Source organism: Rhinolophus sinicus, linkage group LG13, assembly GCF_036562045.2.
Source record: "Rhinolophus sinicus isolate RSC01 linkage group LG13, ASM3656204v1, whole genome shotgun sequence".
Lineage (NCBI taxonomy): Eukaryota > Metazoa > Chordata > Mammalia > Chiroptera > Rhinolophidae > Rhinolophus > Rhinolophus sinicus.
The window spans coordinates 42220575-42244408 of record NC_133762.1 but is presented as its reverse complement, the minus strand read 5'-3'; the positions used below and the strand labels follow the sequence as shown (position 1 = coordinate 42244408).

The 23834-nt window shown below is 42.9% G+C and overlaps 2 protein-coding genes across 10 annotated transcripts in view; one reads left to right on the top strand and one right to left on the bottom strand.

Annotated features, from left to right (window-relative positions):
* The window catches only part of RNF24 (ring finger protein 24), a 70456-nt gene extending 64325 nt beyond the window's left edge, over window positions 1–6131 (top strand). Inside the window, exon 6 of the mRNA XM_074317736.1 lies at window positions 334–6131. Coding sequence (XP_074173837.1) covers window positions 334–472 — 139 coding nt within the window. The 3' untranslated portion in view covers window positions 473–6131. The remainder of the gene's footprint in view (window positions 1–333) is intronic.
* Window positions 5991–23834, bottom strand: part of PANK2 (pantothenate kinase 2) — a 29175-nt gene continuing 11331 nt past the window's right edge. For 2 of the 9 annotated variants that reach the window (XM_019733746.2, XM_074317732.1), the window contains exons 2-7: window positions 20790–21142; window positions 17337–17590; window positions 15596–15772; window positions 12941–13064; window positions 11168–11293; window positions 8574–9540 (exon numbers count right to left, since the gene is read on the bottom strand). In XM_019733746.2, the coding sequence (XP_019589305.2) occupies window positions 9490–9540; window positions 11168–11293; window positions 12941–13064; window positions 15596–15772; window positions 17337–17590; window positions 20790–21142 (1085 nt within the window). In that variant the 3' untranslated portion in view covers window positions 8574–9489. Of the gene's footprint in view, window positions 7462–8573; window positions 9541–11167; window positions 11294–12940; window positions 13065–15595; window positions 15773–17336; window positions 17591–20789; window positions 21143–23683; window positions 23756–23834 lie in introns of those variants that run through there. The other 7 variants (XR_002137519.2, XR_012491260.1, XM_019733745.2 and 4 more) reach the window with 7 other exon arrangements.

Genomic DNA, 23834 nt, shown 5'->3' with positions numbered 1-23834 from the left:
CTCGCAATTTTACGTGTTCTGTATTTCTATCAGAAAATTTTATTTCTCCTACTTCCCACCACCCTCCTCAGTGTACTTCCTTCTTTAAGAAGCCGCAGATGATGAGGGTATAGCATGCTGACTGTAGCTTCTTACTGTCACCTTTTGGAAGACTGGAGGCTCTGGTTCCCCCCGAGAATGAAGTGCATTCTCCACTGAGTCATGGAGCCTCAGGACCTGGCTATTCACACCACCCGGCTCTGGGCAACACGTGTTCAGCATGCGAGGCGTGTGTGCAGGGGTGCCCTGAGCGTGGGGCTGATGTCTTCCCTTCTGTGCTGTCTCATTCTGCAGGTGCCTTATTAAGTGGCTGGAGGTTCGGAAAGTGTGTCCACTGTGCAACATGCCGGTTCTGCAGCTGGCCCAGTTGCACAGTAAGCAGGACCGTGGACCCCCACAGGGGCCCCTGCCTGGGGCAGAGAACATTGTATAGTTCCCCACAAGGATCACACTGTTGCAGGATCCCACGTCTGCGTGGGGGCAGGAGGCACACGTGGTCTCTGTGTTTGGCTGCTCTACCTTTGCCTCATGAAGAACTCTTGGGCCAGCTAAGCTGAGAACCCAGACTTCTGGGTCTTGTGACAACCAAAGCACGCTGACACTACCCCATGTCAAGAGAAGAGGAGTTGAAGGAGCCTGCGGGTTTGGTTCAAGAAACTTCATGAGAGTCTTGCTGACTCCATTACACGCTGTCTCCCTTGTCAAGGTGAATCTTTCTCCAGCAGAAGGGAAGAGAAACAAAAGTGTTAGGGATGGGAACTGAGGGCAGGTCTTTAAAGCCACCCCTGACCCCCCTACCCCTACCCCCCCCCGGGACACGAGCTTCTATGCAGACTGTGCATGCCTTAGCAGCAGCAGACCCTCCCGGCAGCCCCTGAGCCAAGTCAAACCAGCAGTTACCTCAGCCGAAGCATGACCAGTTGGCAGTGGTTGGTGAGGCAGTGCCAACAAAGCTTTTCACGTTACGTTCCCTTGATAAGGCCATCTTGGAACTCAAGGGCTTTGGTTACAACAGAGCAGCAGTGCCCCTCATCACTGCTTCTCCGTTTCACAACACTTGCTTATCAAATCATCTAACCTAAAACCATTAGATGTACTTGGAAAAGCCTGGTCAGAAGCCATTTCCTCTTATGCTCCCCACTTCCTCTCTCCACCTCACCAGTGAGTCACAGCCAAGCCTCCAGCCCTCAGGAGCCCCAGCAGGGGGTGGGCCTCTGAGCCCATGCTGTCCCCGTGTGATCCAGGGGGCCTTGGGGTGCTGTCCACATCCCCACATAGTGTGGTTCCAGGGTAGCTGCTGGTCTTGGCCCACTGCCAGAGTAAGGAGCCACTGAGACCTCAGACAGCTGAGAATGGCCGGGGCTCCTGGCCCCCGAGACAAAGGACAATGCTGACTCCTTGCCTCTCCTCTCCTTCCTTCCCAGTGTTCTCTCTCTTACCCCATCTCTGTTTCTACTTCAGAGAAAATGCCTGTCATTGACTTTTTAACAATTTAAAGCATCCGAAATAAGATCCCTATGTAATTCTTTAGGCAGGGATCCACTTGAAATTGTAAATAGTTTCAGGAAGCTCCTGCAGGGCTGTTCACTCCTTGGTGTGTGCCTCAGTATTCAGACTTGCGAGAACTAATTGAAAGTGTCTTTATAAGAGAGAAATGCATGCTAGTCTTTGGCTCTTTCTGTCCAACTTTTTTAGAAATGACTCCGAGTCTGGTAGGATTCATGAAGATTGCATAGATTAGCTGTGTGAAGCAGCACTGGGTCAGAAAGAAAGTTCTTTTCCATGTCCCTGTTCTCCACCTCCTTCCGTTACAGGGAGGGGTTGTCGACAGCGTTACCTCTGCTCCATCGCACAGGTGTGAGTGGGGCCATTTCTCATTGGAAATAGTCCACGTGGTATGGAGAGAGGATGGGGGAAGCGTTGCTATGCTGTTCATGGCATGTCTCCAGGAATTTTTTTCTGGAATCCAGCCTCTACCATCTTAGAATGGGAGAGGGAACCTGTCCTTGGCTCAGGCGGCTGGGGTCAGATGATGAGGAAAATTCCCATTAGCCTAGAAAAGTGCTGGGCAGAATCCAGTTTGGAAAATTACAAATCCAGTTGGTCAGAATTGGCTGTTTCCTATGTGTGACCTATTCGTGGTATGCCAACTGGACTGCTTCTTAAACGGCAAGGAAAGTGTGGAATATTTTTATATGAAAGCCTCAGCCGTTTGGTACACATGGACAGAACTGTTTGTGCATTCCTGCTCACCCTCGTTTCTGCGCGCTGTCTGTAGCACAATAGAGTTGAATGCTGCAAAGCACCCAGTTTACAGTGAAATGTTTTCAGTGACCAATGTCAGAAGTAGGCTTGCTTCTGAACTAGCCTCATTGATGACCAACACCCACCATTTTCCATGGAATGGCCTTGGGACAAATGTCATCTTGTCATTTTGGTGTTCAAATCGGAATTTTTCCCAACAAAGGAAGAATGCTTGTGTTCTGTTTTGCAAATTGCTTTGACTCAGTCTTTGTAGGATTACAGCCTTTTTCTGTCCCTGTGTGTCTGTCTCAAGGAGACCGTCTCACCGAGTCCCTGTGTTTGTGGGGAGGTAGATTCATTGATTTCATTCTGTGACAGCTAAAGACACGTTGAGGTGGTTGGTGCACTGGACCAGAGGCTCAGAGCCCAGATAGTTCGGCCTGTGGAGGAAACCTTGAGAGAGCTGTGCACTCTCCTCTGGGCACCAGTGGATCTGCTGTGCCCCGTGAGGTGCCACTAACATGACCTCAACACTTGTGAATGTGGAGGGCTGCTTAAAATGCAGCTCTTCCACTAGTTGGGGCTGGAGGCTGGAGTGCTGAGTGCCCACTCTGCTCGTGGTCACCTCCTTTCCTGGTCTGGTTCTGCAGCATGGCAGTGTCACTTGGCAGCAGTTCCTGCAGCTCAGCAACACAGCCTGAATGCATTTGCCCCCATCTGCGTCCTCCTCCAGGACTCCTGTGCAGCACTGCTGTAACTGCGTATGGCTGGGCTTTCATTTACATCTTCCTTTCGTTCTGATTAAAATCAGTTTTTGTGACAGACAAGGTTGTATTTCCATCTGGACTTTTTTTTAAAGAATGAGTCAAGGACCTTGTAATACTCTTGGCCTCATGCCTGTGAGGCTGCCCTGTCCACCTCTATCTCCAAGAGTTGTCAGTGACCTTTTGTTCATCTGTAGATGTGTGGGGACTCTGATCTGCCCTTGGGCCACTGGCTATGACATGGTGATTGTGCTCCTTTGTCTTAATGCATCTTAAGCAGCTCCAAGATGGGGTGTTATTTGTGTGCGTGGGTTAGTGGAGCAGAACTCAGCCCCAACTGGATTCCCCTGGTGGCTGAATCATTATCTAGTTGCTGCCAGGGGCACAACTGAATTCAGCTGGCTTTAGAAATGGAATAAATCCAGGCTGGCTTGAATCTTGGCTGTCATCTGCCACTTTTCTTTGCCACAGTGTGATTTGGTTAGGCTTGTCCCTGGAAGCAGGACAAGACAGAAATAGCCAGATGGGACCAGGTGGCCCATACGGAAATCTGGGCTGATGGATACAGCATTGCCAGATAGCCTGTTCTTCACATCTTGACAAATGAAGAGCCTTTTCCCCAATGCCAGGCTCCTCGGATCCATCAGAGGAATGACCTCAGGCCCTGCCCCTTTCCACAGCCTCCAAAGTCTGTCATTTCCATGGCCTGATCCCGCTCTGCTAAGCTCCTCATAATGACCGTTGTTGATTCCTTTTCTGAGACAGTTTCTGGGTATTATGAAACGCACACTGGGAAGCATCCCCAGAGCTCTGAACAGAAAAGTGCTCAGAGGGATTTGAACCACCCCCTTTGCCATTCATCAGCCATGTGCCTTTCTGCCAGTTAACCTCTCAGTCTGTTTCCTTATCTGCCACCCAGGGATTGTAATGGTGTCTTACTGGCTCATGTGAGGATTCGCCACGTCCAGAGCCTGGCAGGTGACAGGCCTGGGGGTCATGGGAGCTGCTGCTGGGTAACGTCATACAGGTCATGTGGGGCTCCTCTGTTGTCCCAGGTCTGCTGGTTCCGTCTCCATCTTTTCTAGTCACCTCCACCTGCCTTTGCCCATAGTGCTCCCCTATTTGTTGTTCACTGCTGAACATGCCTTTTAAATTTTGAACAGGTAATCCCATCAATGGTTCACAAATCAGTCTTCCTTTCATCCCTGACCTCCAGCAAGCCCAGCTTCTCGCCCCTTGAGCACCCACTTTTGTTCCTTGTGCATCCTTCCAGAGGTCCTTTATGCATATACAAGCAAATACACACACGTGTTTCTCCTCTTTAACTCATGTGATACTAGAGAACTGTATTCAAGGAGTATTCCTCTTCACGTGGGAAGAGCAATACCAGAAGTCAGACTATCTGTAAAAGGTGAGCCCAGAATTGGGGGATGATTTTGCAATCACATTCCTTTTGAATAAGGCATGTTTATTGATTGCAGCACACTGGAATTCTGTTTTTCTATACAAATAAGAAACTGCAATCCCCCCCCGGCCCCCTTCCACATGTCCAGATAATGCAGCACAACCAGTTCCCACTCTTCCTGATGTGACTGGACACTCACAAGCAGGCTCTGCTGTGTAGCCAGAACAGCAGTGCGGGCCTCTTGTCCAGGTCCAGCAGTCTTTGCAGTGGCCCAGACAAGCTGCCCTCCACCCCCACCTTGGCAAGTCCCACGGGAAGCCTGTCCAGCAGTGATGTCTGGCGACAACTGTCTTACTCTTAGGTGAGCGCACGTTTTTGAGGGGAGTTTGAGCAGCAGCAACTGACTGCTGAGACATCAATCCTGGGCAGATGGCTCAGATGTCGCTAAGTAGGTGGCCTCAGAATGGACAGATGTTCACGGATCGGTCTCCTTTCCCTCCCACTCTATGCACACGCAAAGAAAATGCTTTCCACAGAATGTTCTTGTAGCCCAACACTCTCCATTCAATGACTAAAATCACCCTATCTTTAAAAGATACTTGGAGTTCATTTTTGCCCAAAGTTAAAGTTGCTTTCTTCAGGTGGCCCTGAGTGGCAGACTCATGCCTCCCCGTCCTCACCCACCTCCCCAGGGTCCTGCCACCCAGAGCAGCAGCCCAGGGGTTCCCCAGGATTACAACCTGGGCCCCTGACCTGAAACTTGAAAAGGAATTTTATGTGAAACTCCCATCTGTCACTTGATAAATCTCTGGCCCTGAGTTAGTGTCTTTCATGTTAGCTGTTACAATTTCAGTAAAGGAGATGAACAGGTCTAAATTCACTATGGATAAAATTCAGGTGAAATTTGGAGGTACCTAGCAAATACTGGGCCGTGGTTCTTTAGTATAGATAAGATTAATGTGCTTCCATTTGAGTAAAAGAAAAAGCTTGTTCATCTGTCATTTTCCCAGCTGTTTTAGAGCCCAAGTTGCTCCAAGATGCAGTTTCACTCCACTTTTAGACCAAGCATCAGCACTCTTTGCCTACCAATCCAGTGCTCACTTCTGCAGTTACAAGGTCAGGGACAACACCCTGCCTGCTCCAGGGACATGTACCTAGAAAGTGGGCCCCACCAGTGTCAAGGGACTTGTTTGTACTTTGATGAAGCTCCTTGCAGCTCTGTGCCAGGATGAGCCCGGAGGATCTGCGCCTTGGGCCAGCTGCACACCAGCCCCTCCCGGCTCCACTAGAGCCAGTAAGCAGGTGGGGCCAGTGTTACAAAGTCCCTTCTAGTGACCCCCGTCTTCCTGATAACTGTCTCTGGGTCTCTTGACAGGAATATGGGTAGTTTAGTTCTTATAGTTTAGCCCTTTGGGGTTCATTCACTAGGTATTATATAACTCCCTCAAAAAAAGGTTTATGAAATGCTGAGCCTCAGGTTTCATAGACGTGTTTGTACACTAAGAATTCTGCAGCAGAATATTTTTAAACATTCGCAGTTTTTTGTAAGCTATATTTTTGTATATTTAATTGCTATTTTAAAATTTTAATGCATTTTTTGCTAATTACTCATTTAAAAAATAAAACATGCATGTAATTGACTTAAACAAATGTAAATAAAAAGCAAATTTTGAAAAATACTTCATGTTAACCGTGTACCTACTCATGGTCACCCACACCCCCCTTAAGGCCGTGTAGCAAGAGTTGGCGAGTCCAGGTGAGTTAGTTCTGATCAAACCGAGCTGGTCACCAGCAACAGATGATGGTGATGAAGGAGCTTCTGGCCTGTCCCGTCCTGTGGTGTGGGGTGCAGGTCCACGGTGATAGGCCACGAGGAAGAAGGCAGAGGCCAAAGCCCCACAGCAACCCTGGCTTCAGCTCTGCAGATGCAGCTGGACACATGAGCAGTTTCCCAAATACGATCCTAGTGCTCAGGGGGGTCGAAGCGGCAGGACTAGCCTACACCCCACCCCTCTCGCTATAGCCAACCTAGAAATAACTATTCAGTTAAGAGGAGAACCACATCTCTTGGTCCAAAGTTAAGGTGCAGCAGCTGCCATTGTTCTCACCACCCCACCCTAGGACCTCTGCAGGTCAGCTCCTTCCCCGTAGCCTGAGGGAAACTGCTCCCCTCAAGGCCACCCAAGACCCTGCAGCCCAATCTGGGCCACCGCTTATTCTCCTCTTAATGTGAGTGGCTGGAGAGCTATTCTCCCCAGTCTCCTGAGCAACAGACCCCCACCCAGCCTGTCTCTGACCTCGTCCCTTTCCTTTGCAGCCTTTCCTTCTCTGCCTACCGCTTGTTATGCTCCCCCCACCTTGGCAGTTCCTACACCCCCATCTACAGTTTACCCACCTACATGCACCTCATTGTCAGGCCTATTACCTCCAACCCAAATATCCCGCTGCCTATTTGGTATCAATCACAGTCCAAAACCAACGCTCCCCCAACAAGCCTCAGTGCCCTCACAGAACCTCCCTCCCCACATTCCATCCCCATACCCCAATACTCTCCACTGGGTCATCTACTGTTTCCACCTTTGTTTAAGCCATCTTCCTTTCTCACCTAGACCATGACCACAGCCACCCCCACTGCCTCTGGTGGGGGGGACCCTCGGACTACCACATGGCGGTCACAACGGACGGGAGAACTGCTGAGATAAGACGGCAGTAGCTTAGACCAGCGTGCTGGCAATGGGGACTGGAAGCTGAGTCTACACACCTCCCAAGCTGGAGGGGGTGAGGAGGATGCAGGACGGGGCTTCTGTGCAGGGATGGCCTTGGAGAGACAAGTAGGGGGAGGGGAAGGCAGTCACTGCCTTGGGGCTGGGCCTCAGAGGCAGGTGCTGGGCGAGGCACACTACCTGGGAAACCAGAGGCAAGGTGAGTGCTTAGGGAAATCACGACTGGCCTGGGGACTGGCAATACTGAATTGTCTTCAGAGAATAAGCTGGCAGAGACAGAAGGGCCCTGGAAGGCAGAAGGAAAAGCAAGAGAGGTCTGTATTAGAACTGAGGAAGACGAGGACATGAAATGTCCATTAAATTTAGTAACGACTCACTGGTGACCTATGAAGAACCCTCCCATGGAGTGACAGTGTAAGCTAAGCACAACGTGCAAAGTGAGGTCACGGAGGGAGGCAGCTCCGGAGGGCAGCTCAAGAGCCAGTGGGTAGTGGTGGGTCCGTGAGGTAGGAGGGGGGCTCTGCCTGTGTGACCTCACAGGTTCACTCCTCTGTTCGACTGCGGGGATCACAAAGCGTACAGGAGACAACACACCTAAAGCACTGGCAAAGCCTCATCAGGACAAGTGGGACACGGGCGTGGACTCCACGGGAAGTGGGCTGGCTCCGGGTCCTTCCCCTCTCTACCTCCCGGGAGCCCAAAGCCAGCAGAGGAGGGCCTGGGGCACTATGGTACCAGTGAGTGGATGGTGGCACTGTCTTTGGTGGCCTTAGGGGGAAGATGAGGCCAACGAGTATGCCTGGGAGTGGCCGAGGTCAGTCAGAGGACAGGATTTGAGGTGGCTCAGGCTGAGGCCCTGGGGCGCTGCGAGGGGCGGCAGCAGTGGAGACTCGATCTCTACCCAGGGGCCCCAATTCCCATCCCCAAAGCGTCCCTCCAGCTCTGTGGCCTGCACCAGGCCATAACCCACATGTGAAAGGGACCACGTGCAAAGGCAGCCATCCTTGGTAAACGGCCGTGCCCTCCCCGGAAGGCAGCAGCCCTAGTCTCACAGGGCCACCGGCACGTGCCTGTGCTGCCCCCACGCGGCCAACATGGGAAGCGGGAGGGATCCCAGCCGACCAGGGAGGGGAGCGACGGCGGAGCCCTTCTCCCTCTTCTTTCCTTCCTCCTCTCACAGGGACCAGCCACGCCCACCTGCGCCCTCCCATCCCATGGAACCTTCCCTCCCAAGACTCTCCCAGGCTAATCTCCTTGCCTGAAAAACCTAAGGGCACAAGGAGGCCGCAGAGGCTTGGGGTTTCCTTCTAGTTCAAAAGATGCTTTATACAGATGCTTCACTGCCTTCAACAGCGATGCATGCACCAAATAGTATACAAAATAAGACACAAACGTTGCTCTATATCAAGGGGAATGTTTTTAAAATTACTCTGCACAGCAGAAAGAAAAGGTCCAAAGTCAATCTCTACCGAGTCAATCTCAACATCTGGAAACCTGTCTCTCCTCACGCAGCCTTGAGAGCCAGCTGCCACGTGGGGGCTGGCAAGGACCCAGACCAGGAAAGGGAAAGAAAGGCAGGGCAAACCCCTCCCTGTTCCCATGAGTTAATCAATGGACATCTCAATTCCTCGCTTTCTACTAACCTGAAAGTATAACCAGATTCTCCACAGTTCTCTAAAAACATGTCAATTCTAACAGTCCTTTTTGTCTGGTTTTAGTCTTCCAGATTATGCTTTTTGTACTAGCTTACTTCCATCAGAATTAAGAGAATTAACCTGAATTAACAGAATTAATCTGCCCAACTAAGTCTGCAGAACTTTGAAATAAAACACGTTTTTCAATACATTCACACAAAGGCTAAATGCATACCAGAGTTAACGCACAGATGATAGCCAAGGCCAGGTTGACAAAATTGTGATTAGATTACAACACCCTTAGCAAGTTCAACAAGACACAAAACCAGCCAGGTGAACACCAAACAGCTCTCCCCTGATGTGGGTCCAGTGAGTGATGCTGAATTTCAAAAATACATGGCAGGTTTAACAAAGCTAAACTGAAGAGCAACTTAAACATAATAAATCCTCCTGCCATGGACATGGTCCACTTTTGATATATCTATATATATCTTTCCTTACCGGTTACTAGTTTAAACTGAATTTTTAAGGATTTATCTTGATGACTTAGAAAAATACACTTGTCCTTTCTTGCTTTGATTCGGATAGCACACAATCATAAAATTAAGTGAGTCTCTTAAATACAAAAGTTCACAGATCCCATTGTGGAAGTTTCCAGGAGGCCCCTCCCCACGTAACAATCAGGGGATCTTCAACAGCTCAAGGAGTGCTCCAACGGCTCCAAAATAACCCTGGGGAAAAAAGTACACGAAAAATAAGAGCAATTTTCCTTAGAATTATTCAAATTACCATAAATACGATTACTTGTGTTATAGCCAACACTGTCCTTAATTCCTGACACCCATTTCCTGTGCAACCATTTTGCTGAGCACAGTATTTTCAATTCATGTTTTTGAGTCCACTGCTGGGAACTCAAATACTATTTCTGATCAGCAGTTGGTTGAATCCATGGATGTGAAACCCACAATACAAAGGGCCAACTGCATTTACTAAAAAAAAACACATACACTTGGATCAGCAAACCATGTTGTTCAAGAGTCAACTATATTTCAAGCCTCAGAGAGCCTAAAATAATCAAAGTTCCAATTGTTCAGAAATCAACACTAGAGTCAGAGGCCTGAATGAAAATGGAAAACAGAGACAAACGGATCAGAAATGATAACCAGAGAGGAAAATTAAGTCAGCAGGCAAGAGAAATGACAAAAAAATATAAAAACATAGTTTCATAAAGAGTTCATATAACTGATATGAAGTAAAAAAAAAAAAAAAAATAGTTAACCTAAGAAATTAATCTCCATGTTCTACCTAAGAAAAAACGTTCAGAGAGAGGTAGAAATTCAGCAGGAAGTCATACTAAATATAACATTAAGCAGGATTTCTTTTTATTCTAATAGAAAGCAAAATAAAACAGGTAAAAGATTATAAAAAGATACATATAAAAGGTATAAGAAATGAAAACTCAGTACTGATTTACTAATATAATAACGTTAGAAGTTAAAAAAAGATGACAAACTAGCTTTTTGATACAGGGAATTTGTGTGCTTTGCATTTTAGCTATGAACTTAAGCAACTTAAAAGGAAAAACTTAAAGCTACTTAAAAGAAAAAAGCAATCTCTACTTTGATTTCTGTCAATTCATATAAACAGTTAAAAAGTAAATATGTACATATAATTCTGAAAAATGTTCATGACAACAGTATCTAAAAATCACAACAACACTTGAAATAGTTCAATCGCCCCACATTCAACGGGGAGAGAGTCCCTTCTATAGCTCAGGTTCTATTTTTTCCCCAAACTGGAAAAACAGAAAGGCACTTTCCAAAATAGGATATCAGGTTGAGCAATTCAGTAATTCTTTTCCATTTTGTCATTTCTAGCCTATCTACATATTAAGTTTTTATGATATTGTGGTTCTGGTCCTGTAATGTTTTTCACTGATCTATTTATTTGTTTTTAGAACACACATCTTAAATGTCATATGAACTATATCAAATACATAAAAACTGACATCAAAAAAATGAAAAAAGGAGAACCCAGAGTAAGTGCATTTATAAAGTAAGTGCAATGGGAAAAATATAATGGATAGTTTAGAAATTAAGGCATCAGAAATATAGCTGAATGGTCACTGAGGCTTTTTTTTTAATTGCTGAAGCTCACAATTAACCAAAAATCTTCCTTGCATTAAATCGTGTAAGAAACAGCTTTCGAAAATTACAATCAAAGTTAAACCTCATATCATACAATCACAAAAATATTAAGAAGTACTGCTGCCCATTTCACCTCTACTTCAAACTGCAATGCAGTGTGAGCCATATGACCTTTATAGGTAACGTTATCGCAGGAAATAAGTCTGCTTACCTCATGTTCCGAAAACAGTGCTTTCAACTGTCCCTTGGACCAATAATCCAAAGCATATGCCAAAAGCCGCATGGCGATCGTATTAATTCTCAAGAAATTTCCAACAAACACCACCTGGTTAATGTTCTAAGCACATCAAAAACAAAGGCAATTAATTTTAATCTTTAATTTCTGTTTTCACATAAAAGCTACCCCAAACAGAGACCATGTGCATGGCTTTTAGCAGCAAGTTGGCATCTGATCAAGAAAAAGTATTTACATTTAATCTAATTGATCCAGGGCTACTTAAATTTGATCCCCAGACAACGCTGGACCCACTTCAAAGCATATCAGAAAATGTCACAGGAGAAAACAGATTAGGTAAAACATTATGTATTCAATGACAAACAATAACTACTATTAAATTAAAAGTTTTATACAGATAAGTAAAAAAAAAAAATACTAAGAACCCATTCAAAGAAGGAAAGGGACAAATAGGCAAATTATACAAGAAATATCACAGAAAAAAATTCAACCTCACTAGTAATCAAAAAAAGTAAAAATGCAGACCTATTAAGTGTTACCAAAACAGCTAACTGAAATTCCACCCCGTGTTAGTCAAGTGGTAAAACTGATCCACTCATATATTACTAAAGATGACCTACACAGGGGCAGCCCTTCCACAAAGACAGCGTCTTGGCAAAACCATATCAAGTCATGAGCATGGTCACATTCTTTAGATGAGAAAACTCAGTCCTGAGTTAAGTCCCTTATCAAGAATAAGTCCATTATCAACCAAGGAATAGCCTCATGCTTAAAAATGCTTTACTGCAAAGCTATCAATGGCAAGTAACCATATGCCCAGCTCTATGTGAATGACTTATGAAAGAAATCATATATACAGCCAAGAAATTTATAATATTTATGGAAAATATATATTGAAATTATGAAAAAATATACAAAATATATTTATGAAAAAATACATATATAATGGTATATATACCAAACTAAAATCTTAAATACATAAGCACAGTAAAGGGAACATGCAATAAAGAAAAGTGTTAACATACTCAAATGAATTTTTTAAATTACTTGATGCTGATCTGATACAGTATCTTTTTAATTAAAAATGAAACAATACTTTTATACCTTTTATGGTTTCCTTCATAAGCCACATGCCTATTTTATGTTTAAAAAATAATTTTAAACAAAAATGAATAAATAGGGACAAGCTATTAAAGCTGCAGCAAGTGGATCCCCAAAGGAAGGCCATTCTTGGTTCTTTCATAGCCCTGTACAATGCTGCTTGACCTGAATGCTACAAGGCAGCACTGTAAAGAAGCTGAAAGCACAAAGACAGCTCTGCTGCGGTGAGGGGCGGCGGGGTGCTCTTTCTTCAGCCTCCTCAGTCTTCTCCCAGCTTCAACGACTTCCTCTGGAGTCACTCCTTCCCAGGGATTCCAGAGCTCCACAATGAGCATGGACTCCAGATTCAGCATCATTATCCCTCACACCACCCAACAGCCCCCATCATCTGGAACAATGCCCACTTTCCTACCTTACCCTACTTCCTCCTCTACCTCTACATAATAGCAGTGTTTATTTTCCGTAAGAAAAAAATAGTAAGGTTAATCTACATGTGAAGAGTTTTAACTTTGCCAGTGAAACCAACTCCACCACATATGACTACATGTGGGCCCTGTTCAGAGAAGACAGATGTTGTACACAGGTGGGGCCCACTCAGGAAGTTCTGTATTTTCCTCAGAGCGACTAAAGAAACCCATGTCCCCTTACTTCATTAAGGGCACACATTCTTGCTATGGAGCCAATGTTGTTGGTGATGGTGATCAAAGTCGCTCTGGCGAGGTCCTCTTTACTGACAGCCTCTCGCTTCTCCTTGCTCATCATGTTTCCAAAGCTGTGATGGAAAAAAAAATATCCCTTTAATAAACCAAAGGCAACACAGCCCAACAGAACTTGACTGTTACTTTACTAAGATAAAAGTGACTTTTAGAGCAACGTTGTTCAAATCTTCAAACTTTTCATTATAAAGAAGCATCTGCTCAAAGAGAAATGCAGCTTCAAAGAGAACCCTGAATGAGCAAATGGGCATTTCTCCACTATAAGGCACCACTGGCTCCTTCTGCAACCAGGGAAAGTTCCAGGAAGACATCTCTAGAAGAAACTCCCCCCAGCTGCCCAGCTGCTCCACTCAGCTGAAGGGTCACATTCACATGTGGTAAACTGCTTTATTGTCCTAGCAAAGCAAGAATGCAGACAGCCGGGTCCCAGAGTAAACTACTTAAGAGCTTCAGATTTTCCTGTAAGATCAAGTACTATACTTCAAAGTACCTGACCTACAGAATTGCTACATTAGTAACTGTGACCAGAAAACAAACCCAATCAGAAAAAGTGATTACCAATAAGCAAATGCTGCAAACACAGAAAATTAAATCTACAGCACTGACAAAGTACCTAAAATTAGTAAACAAGCATGTATATGATTGCCTTTTCTATTATTAAAAACCATGTCTCCAATACACACACAAAAATTGTATTTCCAAACAATCCAAAAATGAATTTAAGAAAACAATTCCATTTACAAAAGTATCAAAGAGACTAAAATGCTTAGTAATATATTTAACAAAAGTATAACACACTTACACTGAAAACTACAAAACACTGGTGAAAGAAAGCAAAGGTATAAATAAATGAAAAGACACTCCATCTTGGATCAGAAGACTAGATAGTGTTAGCATGGCAATATTCTAAAAAGATAAAAATTGAAAAAAAAGAAAGATGGCAATATTCTCCATAATGATCTACAGATTCAACACAACCCCTATCAAAAGCTCAGTTGCCATTTTTTGCAGATATTGACAAGTTGATCCTAAAATTCATATAGAAAGTCAAGGGACCCAGACTAGCCAAACAATCTTGAAAAAGAACAAGTTGGAGGACTCACACTTCCTCATTTTAAACCTTAGTGCAGAGCTGCAGTAAGCAAGGCAGTGTGGTACTGGCATAAGGACAGACATCAATGGAACAGAATTAAGAGTCAGAAATAAACCATACATTTATGGTCAACTGATTTCCAACAAAGGGGCCAAGAGAATTCAATGCGGAAAGAATAGTCTATTCAACAAATGGTGCTGGGAAAACTGTATTCATAAGCAAAAGAATGAATTTGGGCCACACACAAAAATTTAACTCAAAATGGATCATAGATCGAAATGTAAGAGCTAAAACTATAAAACTAACTCTTGAAAGAAAATACAGAAGTAAATCTTCGTGATCTTAAGTTAGGCAATGACTTCTTATAAGTGACACCAAAAAGCACAAGCGATGAAAGCGAAGATAGATGAACTTCATCTTATCTATTGAAATTTAAAACTTCTATGTTGCAAAGGATACCATCAAGGGAGTGAAAAGACAACCAATAGAATGGGAGAAAGTATTTGCAAATTATATATCTGATAAGGGACTTGTCTTGAAAACACGTAAAAATTCTTACAACTCAGTAAGACAAATAATCCAACTAAAAACTGAGCAAAAGACTTGAACAGACATTTCTCCAAAGATGACAGACAAATAGTCAAGAAGCTTCAAGTTGAACATGAAAAGATGTTCAACATTCGTAGTCATCAGGGAAATGCAAATCAAAACTACAATGAGAGATCACCGATTAAGGCAGTTAAAACCAAAAAGACAGACAATAACAAGTGTTCGTAAGGATATGAAGAAATTTAAACCCTTATATACTGCAGGTGGGATGGTAAAATAGTGCAGCCACTTTAGAAAAACGTCTGGCAGTTCCTCAAAAGATTAAACAGTTACCAGTACCACATGACCCAGCAATTCTAGTCCTAGGTATATGAATATATCCAAGAGAACTACAAAACAGGATGTCCATACAAAGCCTTGTACACTAATGTTCATAGCAGTTTTATTCACAATCACCAAAAAGCTGAAACCCAAATGTTTATCAACTGAGAAATGGATGTTACATATCCATACGTGTATAAGAGAATATTATTCAGCAATAAAAAGAAACAAAGTACTGATTCATGCTACATGAACCTTGAAAACATTATGCTAAATAAGCCAGTCACAAAAACCACATTATTATATGTATGACACCATTTATATGAAGTGTCCAGAATAGGCAAATCTATAGAAACAGAAAATAGATAGCTGTTACCGAGGACTGGGTGTGGAGGAATGGGGGGGTGACAGCTAATGGATACCAGGTTTCTTTCTGAGATGGTGAGAATATTCTGAAATTGGATTATGGTGATGGCTGCACAATTCTATAAATACACTAGAAACCACTACATTGAACACCTTAAACAGGTGATTTTATAGTATGTAAACCTGTTTAAAAGGGAAAAGATATACCCAATATTTAACATTTTATTCCTGTATTTCTTAGAACACACGCCCCCTTACCTTGAAGCCACAGCCCAGCCTGGCAGTCCAAACCGCTCATAGTCCCCTCCATAAATGTCTCGCACTAATTTATCTACTTTGGTGCTATCTCCACGAGATGCCATGTCAAGAGCTTCTTCAAAAGTGGTACAGCCAGTAAGCAGACAGCAGAGACCAAAAAAAGTTCCTCCTCCAAGACTGTAATTAAAAACAAAATAATATTACAATGTTTTGAAAATAATAGGAAGGTAATATTTATGAAGCCAAAACAATATTCATGTATCAATCCACTCTTGCCCCAACCCAATCATGCAGATGCCACGAGCAAGAAACAAGTCTGTGAAAAGATAAAAACAGGTGCCTAATAGAAACCTTGAAGATACACACTCATGTACACCAACAAGCAAAGTGGCAAAACTCAGGACCCACCTCCCCACGCATGACCCCAGTTCAATCTGGACATCTGCTGAGTACCAGGACCTGAGGTGCAGGTCAGCCCACACCTATGACCCACGGGCATCTCCTCCCTTTCTCTCCAAGTGCATGACCCGAGTCATCCCCATCCAAGCACCTTGTCACCCTGGCTCATCAGGCCACCAGAACTCTTCCATAAATGTGTTGCTCCCCTAAAAATTTACTCCTCTAATTCTTTTAACTCACATCTGTTAAATTTGTTTACCCCAACCCCCAGCTCTTCTTCCAAAAACATTCCATTCTCACCTGTCACCTAATCCTCCCTTTTCAGACTACCCTCCCCCAGCCCCCCTACTACTGCTCAGTAGGTACCTTAACATCTGGATTTCCCATCATCCCAGGGAGTAGTGTGTGTGTGTACACACGCATAAAATCTAGGCCGGTTTCATCAAACCAAAGATTTTGCCTTCTTGTTCTAGATGCTACCTGACTTTGATTACTTTGTAGTAACCCCGAAAATACAACCTAGCCGGACCATCAGCTTTAATGCGTCTTTTAGAGCAAAAATTAAGATCCGGTCTTCTTTTAATATAAGACTGGGTCTTACATAAGACTGGGTCTATAATATAATAATAATATAACATAATGTAATACCGGGTCTCATATTAATTTTTGCTCCAAAAGACGCATTAGAGCAGATGGTCCAGCTAGGTCTTATTTTCGGGGAAACACGGTATATGCACACCACACACTATCTGAGGGTAGAGACTATGGATTCTATGAGTCTAATGAGCTTTATGAAACTATGGTAATGAAACCTTGAGCAAAGATGAAAGAGTAAGTCATGAAATCATAACTTTCAAAGAGAAAACAATTGTTTGAATAAGTCCAGAAAAATGTGTACTTTCATATAATTTTAACAGATTCTTGTAGGTATACTTATATACAATATTTGAAAACTCAGTATTAATCCATTATATATCAAGAATAAATAATGACCGGTGCAGCTCCCACCCTCTGCGGTGCAACCAGTAAAACCCGACACCCTGGGCCGGGCCAAACTTGGGAGCGGGCATCATTGCTGCAGCCGCTGCCTGGGAAGCAGGTGAGCAGTAAGCAGTGCGTATGGCACGGCCCCAGGAGCAGCGGGGGAAGGCAGGCCCACTGGGCGTGAGCGTGGGGTACGGCCGAGGGTCAGCTGGAGGGAGTGGCGCGCTGCAAGGCAGCCCCGATGTCCCAATAGTCTTTTTTGACAAAACTAGGTAGGTAGGTGATAGGTAGATGAGAAGGTAGGTAGGTAGGTAGGTAGGTAGATAGGTAGGTAGACACCTTTATATAAAAGACCTACCTGGTACCAGTGACCCGTTTGTAATTATCTTTGGAATATACTGCTAAGATGCTAACCCCAGAGCCAATGTTCACCAGAAGCAGAGGGTATGGATTTTTCAAATCAAACGGTAACTTCTGACATTTTTCAGAATCAGCAGGGTTTTCAAAGTAATAGCACTGTGACCGTCCATTGAATCCAACTGAGTCAATGTATAAAATTCCTTTTACTAAGCAATCTAGTTCATCAAGTTTGCAAAGCTGAAGATCACCTATCTGTAATGAAATAAAAATGTTTTCAGACTTTTTAACATGCTAAGCAGAAATAAAAACTTCACTTAATAAGGCATCCATCTACATTAAACAAACCATAAAAGTGCTCACGGGTGGGTATTATTAGTGCATGCTTTACAGAACCGATCTGGAGACCACACATACAGGGATGGCCTGACAAGACAGACTCCCTCTCCCACAGACCCAAATACACTTTACCTACAAACCGTGCAGCAGCTGCAGAAATGTGCCAAAAACCCAAGCAGAAAAACAGACGTCTGCTGGCAGGCATGACGCAGGAGCGCAGCCCAGGTGACAGCCCTATCAGAAAGCAGGCTCCAAGAAATCCAAGTGATGCAAGCACCTGGCAACACAAGGCAGGAGCCACAAATACTGACCTCTGTCTTCCAAGCTACGGAGCAGTACCAAGGTAAGCCACACTTTATTATTAATAACCTGAAGCCAAAAGGCTGCAAGTGGCCAATCAGAAGGTGAGGTTTTCCACTACCTAAACAAGTTACAACCTCTGGAAGACGGGACTTTTAGCAGAATCAGAATTTAGAACACTGTTTTTCAGCTTAATTCCATGTAAATAATTGATAAAGGAATGATTAAATTATTATTCACCTACGGAGTACTGTACAGAAATTAATGAAGAGCATCTTCATTCAATTAAGAATTAAAATGGGCAGAACTCCACATCTTGTTAGTCAAAAAAGCAAGCTGAGAAACATTTTATAAAATACAATCTAAATTGCCTATTTTCAAAACCATGTTTAATATGCACATGTACATGTCATACAGTCATGCATAAAAAACTAGATATGTAAACTTTTTAACAGTGGTGACACTGGAAAGATGGTATAAAAAAAACTTCCCCCATTTTACTCTATGAACTTCTAACCCATTTGAATGTTTACAAGCATATATACTCAACATCTGTGACAAATGTAAAGATGCCTCAACCCCCTAAAGCACCTATTTCTGTTTACAACCAACATCAGCCCTGTGCGTTCTCCCATTTAAGTCAACTCCCATTTGATTACATTTACATGCACTTTATTCTGATCCACAATGGAGATGGAAGTTAATAGGTAACTTCATCTTAACCTTTAATTCATACCTAGTTAAGAATATGAAGTTATTCCTCTGACCAAACGCAAGCCTTGAATTGTTCATCACTGTCCTTATCTCCTCTCCTTGAGACCTCCATGCCAAGACCAATTTAAATACCAACTTCCTGACACTCGAATCTTAAGTGCCAGCATTTTCATTTCTAAGCCAAATCATTTTATACTGGTGGCCTATTGGAATCCAAGTAGTTTTCTGCCATTGCATGCCAAATCAGTATCTCCTTTTGTCCTTCCCATAATTCATGTTATCCTGAAGTGCCCTGCTGTGCTATTATTCCTAATGAATCCTAGAATTGACAATAGTTAGATAACTGAATGCATACGTAGGTCACTTCACTAACACAACTTATGCAACATAGGTGTTACACCAACATGCAACCTCAACATGTGAGGAAATCTGATTCACATTGAAAAAGAAACAGTAAATTCAATATTTTTAAAACTATTTCACTGTGGCTTATTAAATATTAGTCACTCCTAATAAACAAACAGGATTTGATAGGCATTTCATTTTCATAGTTTTCAAAGATAGAGCTGCTGCATACAAATGAGAAACCCCAACAGCAATTCCCAAGGTCTAACATCCACTTTGCATTCATTCTTTCCTTAGGATTTGCCACACAACGCTGAACCTCTGGTAACAGACTGAATGGTTTTCAAGTATGTTCCATAGGGTATCTCGGCAGGGTGCTGGATGTGGAGAGGTTTTCTCCTTTATCAGTTGCAGTCCAGCATCTATATGAGGCTTCCACAAAGAAAGGGAAAGTTCTTTCCTCCTGCTCCTTCCCATTTACTCACAGGTGGAAAAGAAAACACTGAAAACCAACAATCAAGAGAAATTCAAGCAAAGAATATAAAACCTTGTTTAAAAATTCATTTTTAGGGGTGGCCAGATAGCTCAGTTGGGTTAGAGCACGAGCTCTCAAAACAAGGTTGCAGGTTCAACTCCTGCATGGGATGGTGGGCTGCGCCCCCTGCAGCTAAAGATTGAAACCCACGCCTGGACTTGGAGCTGAGCTGCGCCCTCCACTAGATTGAAGGACAGTCTGACTTGGAGCTGATGGGCCCCGGAGAAACACACTGTTCCCTAATATTCCCCAATAAAATTTTTTTTAATTCATTTTTAAAATTCAATTCTGTATTATGATTATGGTCAGTTTTGAGAGAAAGTCAGGAGATACAGGACAACGAAAGGACACGGTCACAAATCATACAGTGACACATGGGGGTAAGAAATTTAGAACAACATAGGCAAAGGCAGAATCTCTGGAATAATATTTTCACTGGTGGCATTAAAAACACGGTCAAGATATTTTAAATCTATTATCACCCTGAATGCCAGAGTCTTGTCCAATTCACTTGTCAATTCTCCCACCTACCCCACTATCCACCTTCAAAGGACCTAACCTCAAGGTCTTGCACACAGCGTTCACCGAATGAAACAAAAGCCAGTGTCCACTGGCACTCCCCTTAGTGTCCAGACATGACCCAGAGATGCCTGTTAACAAGTGTGCAGCACACAACACATCAGGAGGCATTTGGGGAGAGGAACCTGCGGTCAACCATCTCCCACTAGTCCTGAGGCCTGAGAACCACTGCTGCTGACCAGAGTTCCTTGATTTTTAAACAGTAAGCCTGCCAAGAAGCAACTGAAGGAGATAAGAGAAACTATACAGCAGAGGAGACTGGAAACAATTTTATGACATAAAATGACATTTTTTAAAATTATTTTTCAATCTCATTGTTAAAGATTTAATGATGTTGTTACTTATAGGTAAGTCCTTGCTCTACGTATCACAGCTTCACTATTTTCCATGCTGAAGAACACAAAATACTATGCCTTTAGTGGTTCTGATTCTCATCGACTCATCTGAACGGGGCAAAAAGTAAACTATACAACAATCTTTAGATGGCTAACTTCTGACTATCACTAATTTACATTTAACCTTATTTCCACTCAAGAAAATTCAAGTTCCATTAGAGATGGAAATAAGTCCACCTCTTGTTACTGGTATTATTTTTAACAATCAGATTACCATAAATTGTATATAAGCTAAAAAAATGCATACTGTGAGAAAATCCTGCTCAAATTTGTACGCTCCACCTCCAGTGGCACAAAAGACAGTGTGGAGACTCGAGAAGTTTTTATCTCTGCCCATTTGAATAAAAGCAGGCATGTCATGAGTGGGAAAGCGTATAAAGTGCAGATTGCCTTTACGTCCACACAGAGTCAGGTCCTTCAGCTCCAGGTGCACGTCCCGAATACCCGTGGACCCATAAGCCACATTGGAGGTCAGGTACTTCCGAATGCTTTTAAGACTTTCCACTTCTTCCTCCTCTTCTTCAGCAGTGATATCTTTGGGTTCAAAATAAACCAGCTTGACCAGGGTTCCTCCAATATCCAAGCCAAACCATGGAAAAACTAAATGGGAAAGAAAAAAAAGTCAGAACACCTTTTTCATGAAAACTAAATTTACACTTACTAGATTAGCAATGTATTTCATACCCTGAGGTTTCCAAAGACTAATATAAACAAAAAGGTTTTGGAGAGAAGAAATATGATTCTGTCTGATTTGGAAGCACACCTAAAAAACATTACAAAGATCAGTAAGAAAAATATCAGAATACTGAGCCAATCCAACCCTCTTCTACACACAACCCAAAGTACACTATGAAACACTGAAAAACAACAAAATGACTAACCAGGAACCTCAACTCTGGGGGAAAAAAAAAAGAATGAGAGTGAAAACTTTCATCCTTCCCTTTGGCTCACAGAAAAATGTTGAGACTTTTCAGAGCTCTGGTTTAGCACTCAAACTAGGAGTAAAGGAAATTCCCAACCCTAAGCAACATAAGCTTCAGTGTTCAATTTCTCTCAAAACCTGATTTCCTAAAAAAGAAAGGTTTCAATGGACTTCATTGGAACAGATGTTTCAAAGTTAGTATGTTACCGAAAAACCCTTCCCAAAAAATGGCTTCAGGAGATTGGGATCAAGATAACTGAATAGATTATACATGACTTCCCCTCCCACCTTAAATCCTAGAAATGACTAAAGATACAGATTTATTGATATATTATTTTCTAAAATGTTTCTGGGAAAACAGTGATATTACCAGCAGAACTAGGTTGATAAAGGCAGTAACTGTACAGAAAGAGGAATGCTATAAAAACTGACAGCAGCTTAGAAAGTGAGGGGAGCATAGGGGTGTTCTACCCAGGCTATAGATGGGGTAGCAGCAACGGGGAAACAGGAGCTGGGGTGCAGTCATGGGTGAGCTGCTGTGGCAATGCATTTGTTGCAACTGGACAGACCAGCCACTTCCCTCTACTGAGAACCACTCCCCAACTCCCCTCCCCAACTCCCCTCCCCAACTCCCCTCCCCAACTCCCCTCCCCAACTCCCCTCCCCAACTCCCCTCCCCAACTCCCCTCCCCAACTCCCCTCCGGCCCGACAGAGGCAGTCTTCACTGAGCACAGGCACTTGCGCCCTGGTAGCTACTATTACCCAGAAGAAATGAGTGTCCACTTCTGGCCATATATCGCATCTCTTCTCTACAATGCATCTTACAGACTGGTAAACAGACACTGCCTCCACTGACAGGAAAACAGCAATCCTCAAACCAGAGATGATCACTTTACAAACTAGAATCACCAAAAGGGAAATCAACACCACAAAAACAAGAAGCTAAACATCTGAAGAAAGACAGGAACAAACAGGAGACTTAATAATCATAAATATCCTCAGAGGTAAAATGAGATCTCATCCACGAAAAATGAGTAAGCTATTATTTAAAAAAATGAGAAATTAAGAAATGATTACCAGCTGTGGTTGTGGCTGCAAGAATCTACACATATGATAAAATTATATAGAAGTAAATCACATACACAAAAGAGTTTATGTAAAACAGGTTAAGATATAAAGAAGATCTGTGAACTATATCAGTGCTAATTTCAAAACCAAAAGAAAAAGGGACATACTACTATAGATGAATCTCCATAGGGGAATCCATTTTATATGAAACTCTAGAAAATGCAAGCTAATCATTTCTGCACCTGCAGACCACAGGCTGGGGAAGAGAGGGAGGAAGGACTGCACCGGCAGGAGAAAACTTCCCGTGGTAACACAAACCTTGATGGTTGGGGTGAGGGGGGAGCTTCATGGGTATACGAGCACATATCTGTCAAAATGCATGGAATTGTGTATTTTAAATGGATGTAGTTTACTGTATGAAAATTATACCTCAATAAAGATACTTGTACAAAAGAAAAAAAAATAAGAAAAATTTCCAAAATAAAGCTTAGCAAAAATACATTTAACAACAAAATAGTCACACACACAAAAAAAACAGAAAACTAAGAAATTCTCCCAAAATAATGCCTCTTGAGTATGAAGGAAAGGTAGCTATATAGAAAGCACACAGAACCAGAGAGTCTAATATCTATCTTATGAGTCCTAGGAATTTTCTGGGGCAGATAGGGGAGGGAGGACATTCATCATCAGTTGAAAGATCCACTGTTAAGTGTTAAACAGAATCAATTAGCGGAGAAAGGGGAGACGTGGACACATGGTATTGCAATTTCAGTAAATCCTGAAAATTTCCAAAGGAAAAAATGAATTCCTATAAGGATAAATAAATCACATACAGGTAACATTAGACTTCATCAGGGACACAGGGGCTAGAAGACAATGAAGGGGCAATAACTTCGAAGTTATAAGGAAAAAGATTTTGAAACTCATCTCCAGACAAATCAGGTTTCAAGAGGCAATGCAAAAGAAATTTTCACACATGAAAGAGGCTCAACATTTACTACGCAAAAACCTTCTGATAGAATTAGTAGATACACTCCAATACCAATTTAAAAAGCATACAAGATACGAGCTATAAGAAACAATAACAAGCAAAAGAAGCCATAGATGCTGACTTTTAGAAAAATAAGTAATCTGCAACTAAAATACTTACATGATTTCAACACAGGAAGTAGAAGAGGGAAGAGAAAGGAGAGGGAAGTGAAAGCAAGCAACAGGTCTGTCTCTGTTGGAGAAAAGATACAGATCCTCATTAATTCTAAACAAGACTACAGACGTGACAATAGAGGCATTAAAAATACATA